At 41.2% G+C, this 5,764-nt stretch overlaps 1 protein-coding gene across 1 annotated transcript; it reads left to right on the top strand.

Annotated features, from left to right (window-relative positions):
- The first annotated feature begins 851 nt into the window (after positions 1-851).
- Positions 852-2,679, top strand: LOC148481737 (uncharacterized). The gene is made up of 2 exons (XM_088453051.1): positions 852-1,080; positions 2,252-2,679. Exons 1-2 carry the CDS (start codon positions 852-854, stop codon positions 2,677-2,679), a joined length of 657 nt encoding a protein of 218 aa, XP_088309177.1.
- Positions 2,680-5,764: the final 3,085 nt, after the last annotated feature.

Genomic DNA, 5,764 nt, shown 5'->3' with positions numbered 1-5,764 from the left:
ACTAAATAGATGGATTCGATGGAAAGATAATTTTGCCAAACCATGACCTTCTTAGGTGTGAATTTTCCACAAGACAGCCGCATCCTGCCATCATTTCAGTTAATCACAGACCTGACTGCTCTGTATGTACCTGCACTGTTTTTCCAAGTCTGTTGTCTAAAGAGAAGCTTATGCTGTGTGTTCTTACTTCTAAAAAAATATATCACTTCATACACAAAGGTCCAATTACCTGTGCTCGAGCATGGATATCTTTAAATGGATAATGGTGGATTTTGGGAACCTCTGCACTATAGGATCTTGAGTCTGACAAGTCTTTCCAAGAACAGCAGGGTTTCAAATGGGGTGGGATGGAGATTTATCTAAAACCCCTCTTTCAAACAATTTGCCCTAGTGATTACGTCTAGTGATCTCAAATCAATTACATAGTGTACTGCAGACAGCGTTAAGACGTCCTGAACATTATTCCTACACATTTTATGCTTTTCCTGCAAACGTGTAATACCCCTATTCCCGGGTTGTTGATGGGTCGACCGGGGTCGACATGATTTTAAAATGCACCAAAATTAATAACCCGGGTCGACCGACCCAGTATTTAAACCCAGGTTAAAAGAAGGGTTAAACACGGGTCGGACCCGGGTTATTTGGCTCTTAAATGGTACAGACCCGGGATATTCGACCCGGGTTTGAGAAAATAGTGCTGATTGGCTTTATCAAGTCAGCTGACCAGCCTGCACATAGAGCACATGTCTCGGTATTTACATTACTGTCCTGCACTGCACATTTTGGGGAAAAGGCAGCTAATAATCAGCACAGTGTACTATACTGCACTTTACTTTCACTTTGGAGGAATCATGGCAAACTGGAGTGATGAAGAAGTAATGGAGTTGCTTCGGATCAGGGGTGAGGAAGAAATACGTAAACAGATAACTGGCACTGTCAAGGAAGCAATAACTTATTGCAACATCAGCAAAATGTTGGCTGCATCTGGATTCATCAGGAGCCAAAAGCAGGTCGCTGTTGAGGCACAACCTTCAACTAGTGAGGGTGCAACAACTGCAACCCAGCCTTTACAAGGATCATGTAAGTCACATTGATATATTATTAACAGTAAAAAATTAAAGGTAGGGGATGCAGTGACTTCCCTGCTTAAATTTTCTGATCATCTCTTATCAAAACTCATTTGAAATTGAATAAAAAAAAAATACAATAATCATAGGCAAACGCAGGGGGGGTTTCCGGCTGCCTGGAAACCCCCCTCCCCCCCAGTCCACACCATGACCACAATAGAAATAGTAATATAATAGAATGTTACTAGTGCTGCATGTTCTTTTCCGTATCATAAATTAAATAATTAGCACCACGTGTGGATCTTTTAACGTGTCATTCAGTAATATACACACCTGTGCATCAACTAGGAGATCTGGAAAACATGCACTGTTAGGGGTGCACAGCTACAAAACATTAATAGGGTTAATTATTAATACACTATCCACTTCATAACGAGATGAATCTGTACATATATGCAGGGCCGTAGCTAGGGTAGTGCGGCCCGTGCCATCGCACAGGGCACCACAGGTCAGGGGGCGCTGTTTGGGTCTGTCACATTTCTGTTTATTATCATTCTTGCTTGTAGCTTCCTCTTATTTCATCCCCAGCATCTCCTGGCCTTTCCTATCTCTTCCCTGGCCCTTCCCCATGAGGCCATGGCCCTATTTTGGGTGCATTATGTCCCTTTGAAAAATGAGGGGGGCGCCAATGCTTTTTCTGGCACAGGGCACCAAAAAGTCTAGTTACGGCTCTGCATATATGTCCAGGGCAGTGGTAGGTTCTTCTGCTGCTCCCCCAGACTCCCGGACTTGCTCCCATGCTCTGGAATGGTGCCCAATCTGAAATAAAAACATTCAGCTCAGGCAGGATGGTCCTACTGCCACATTTAATGGCTTATTGTGATCGCTGGTCCTGTACATGCTGGAATTATGACACACAATATACTTTGTATGACGCATATTAATTAAAGCTCGTTCATGGACTGGCCACACTTTTTCTAAAATCAAGCATTTGGAAACCCCCCTTTAGAAATCCTGCTTTTGCCACTGATAATCATTATTTTAAAAATGATAAATGTTGCAGAGTGTATGCAGTGTGTAGGTGGGAGGATACCACAAACACGCTTGCTAACATCACTGTTGTTTTGTATGTCATCACTGCAAATGGCATTTTGAATAAATAATTCTATCTCTTGTGCCCACAGTATATACTGTACCGCCAAGGAGGAGGAGGCCAAATAAAACTGAGCAGGCAGCCAAGGCCATGACGAGTGTTCTGCTGGAAAAACTTCAGCGAATGGATGCATCTTTTGCAGCAAGGGAAGATGCTCGCATGGAGCGTAACATGCAGGCGATCCAAAATATGCAGAACAATTTTCTGGAGCAACTCCACAGAGATGCTCGTGAGCGCCAGAGGGAGAGCCAGGAATTTCTCTGGTCTCTATTTGATCGCACTTTTCCAGCTAGTGAAGGCCAACACTCAGGGCCCCGACATCATCTGCCTCACCAATATGGTCACTCTTATTCCCAGTATAACCCTACACCTTACCCAGCCCCATACGGGTATGCTCATCCCCAACCTCCTCCTTCAGAAAGGCCGGAAAATCCCAATGAACTACTTTTTCGTAATTAGCCTTAATCTATTAATTTTACTTATATTTGTTTGTTTTCTTGATAATATATTTCACAATAGTTTTTACAATATTTTACATGATATTTGCTATGTTTATTGCAAATAATTCTAAGGTTTCACTCCTCTTTTGTTAACCTTTAAAAATTTAATATGTAATCCAAAAACAAAATGTAACACACGTCTACTCTGTTTTTGCTGTTGTACATGGGCAGTTTAATGTCAACAAACACGTTCTAATTTTTGAATAATATAACAAAAAAATAAAACATTTAAAGCAACAAAAATGAAAGGTTGGCCATTATTGAAGCCCTAATTTGTTCTGCACTTGCAGCATGGTCACCCAAATAGGCCTCAGGATCAAATGCAGGATAGACACATTCTGAGTCCTCTACTGCCCGCTCCAGTAGGAATTCCTCCCTCCGAAACTCACACAGATTATGTAGGATACAGCATGCAGCCACAACGTTAGGCATAATCAATAGGTCGACATCATTACGCTTCAAAAGACAACGCCAACGTCCTTTCAAGCGTCCAAACGCATTTTCCACAACCATTCTTGCAGAGCTTAGGGTGTGAGTGCACGTAATTTGATTTTGGGACAGCTGGACGTGTTGTGTGAAGCCCTTCATCAACCATCTTCTTAAAGGGTAGGCTGCATCACCAATTATATGGACCGGTACTTCCACTCCATAAACTATTTTAGATTTCTATTTTAAAAGAGAAAATTACATTCAGAATAGGACCAGAATCGTCCAGGAGGGGCAGACTGGTGGGCACAGAAGGGGTGTTGTTGTTTGGAATATTTGTGTACAATGGTCATGGAATCACATTCTTTAGGAAACATTAACCGCTGTATAAATGCTCATGATGAGAGGTTACAAAAAATATACGCATGAACAACAGGGCCTGCTATTATAAAAAAAATAATTAATATTTACTTACCTCTCTTGGGAAAAGCCAGCCACCTTGCTTGTCCTCTGCTTGTGGGAAAATTTGGGAATTGGCAAGTACTCGAGCATCATGTGCCCATCCAGGCCACCCTATAAAGACATCTGTGCAGCTGGGGGAAAACAAAAATTAGTTTTAAGAAAGGGGCTGCCAAAATAAAATAATAAATAAAAAATGGACAGAACAGTCTTACCAATATTTATGATCCACCACAGCCTGTAAAGCAATGGATTGCCATCCTTTTCTGTTGTAATAGTATGCATGGTATTCGCTAGGGGCAATTATAGGAATGTGGGTACCATCAATCACCTGCGCACTGTGGATATCCACGGGCCACAAAACCTTTCATTGTGTCCTGTAAACGCTGTCCTTGGGGAAGACAAATAAATCGATGGTATAGACTTTGCACCAGTGCCCGTGTGACCTAATAAACAATGTTGCACACTGTCGATATGCCCACACCAAAGAGACATGACAGGGTGCGATATTCACCCGGAGTAGCATAACACCACAAGGCAATGGCTAGCCTCCTGCTTGGCTTGATGGGTGTCCGGAAGTTAGTGGTCTGCCTAGATAGTGCTGGGGTCAGTAGATTCAAGAGATACTGGAAGGTCGGTTGTGACATTCTGAAGTGTGACTTCCACTGGACATCCTCAAAATTAAATACACTTTGCATGAACGCTAGCCCATGCTGCCTTTCTCTAGACCACAATCTTTGGTCGGAAGAGAGGTGGAGGTTCAAGATAGTTGTCACCAAAGCAGTTAAGAGGGATCTCCTCCTATGCAGATACTGTCTCCGCAAAATATCACTTTCAGCCAAAACCTGCACCCTCCGCGGGCTTGGAACATAGCTGCAGAAGAAGCTACAGAAAGTGAGAAGCTCTAATAACCTCTCACAGGCTGATTCCACCAGCAGTACAGCTGGTGGAAACAATCATAAATGCAGGACTCTGTGCTGTGACATGTGCTCTGTCGGCCATTAATGATGCACTGCAATCATTTCCCAGCCCCTCCTTTTCTTTACTGAAAACGTCATCATAATTGTGAGCCAATAAAATCCTTTAAAAATTACATCACACTGTTTTAACGTGGGCAACGCGGGTTGAGTTAAGAGGCACCAAATTTGCAATAACCTGGGAATAACCCAGGTTAGTAAGGCGATGTGAAAGGCCCTGACCAGGGTCGGACCCTGGTCCGATCCGTGTTTGTGATGTGAAAGGGGTATTAGAGAAAGAGAAGTGAAAATTATATAATGAAAAGCTACATGTAGAGTCCATCTTCTTGCTGTTCTGGGATGGTGGATTAATGCTGAAGGAAGAAACTAAATTATTTACTGGTGCAGATGTATGAGGGGCCGTTCAAGTCAAAATTACAGCTTTCTGGATATGTCATATACCTAAATTATTGCTTTCTGGATATGACTTATGCTAAAATGGATATAATGTATACTGAAATGGATATGACTTATGCTGAAATGGATATGATGTATACTGAAATGGATATGACTTATGCTGAAATGGATATGACTTATGCTGAAATGGATATAACTTATGCTGAAATGGATATGACGTATGCTGAAATGGATATGACGTATGCTGAAATGGATATGACGTATGCTGAAATGGATATGACATATGACGTATGCCGAAATGGATATGACGTATGCCGAAATGGATATGACGTATGCTGAAATGGATATGACTTATGCTGAAATGGATATAACTTATGCTGAAATGGATATGACCTATACTGAAATGGATATGACTTATGCTGAAATGGATATGACCTATGCTGAAATGGATATGACCTATGCTGAAATGGATATGATATGCTAAAATGGATATGACATATGCTAAAATGAATATGACATATGCTAAAATGGATATGACATATAGTGAAATGAATATGACATATAGTGAAATGGATATGACATATAGTGAAATGGATATGACGTATGCTGAAATGGATATGACATATGCTAAAATGGATATGACATATAGTGAAATGAATATGACATATAGTGAAATGGATATGACATATAGTGAAATGGATATAACATATAGTGAAATGGATATGACATATAGTGAAATGGATATGACGTATGCTGAAATGGATATGACATATGCTGAAATGGATA

This window comes from Taudactylus pleione, unplaced genomic scaffold, assembly GCF_031769625.1.
Source record: "Taudactylus pleione unplaced genomic scaffold, aTauple2 ptg000567l, whole genome shotgun sequence".
In the NCBI taxonomy this organism is placed as follows: domain Eukaryota; kingdom Metazoa; phylum Chordata; class Amphibia; order Anura; family Myobatrachidae; genus Taudactylus; species Taudactylus pleione.
This window is presented reverse-complemented; position numbering and strand designations above follow the sequence as displayed.

Bases quoted from the DNA above. Each gene is read 5' to 3' on its own strand.
- LOC148481737 (XM_088453051.1), top strand. From the start codon at position 852: ATGGCAAACTGGAGTGATGAAGAAGTAATGGAGTTGCTTCGGATCAGG. The intron at 1,081-2,251 runs GTAAGTCACATT...TTGTGCCCACAG, and splicing joins CCAGCCTTTACAAGGATCAT to TATATACTGTACCGCCAAGG.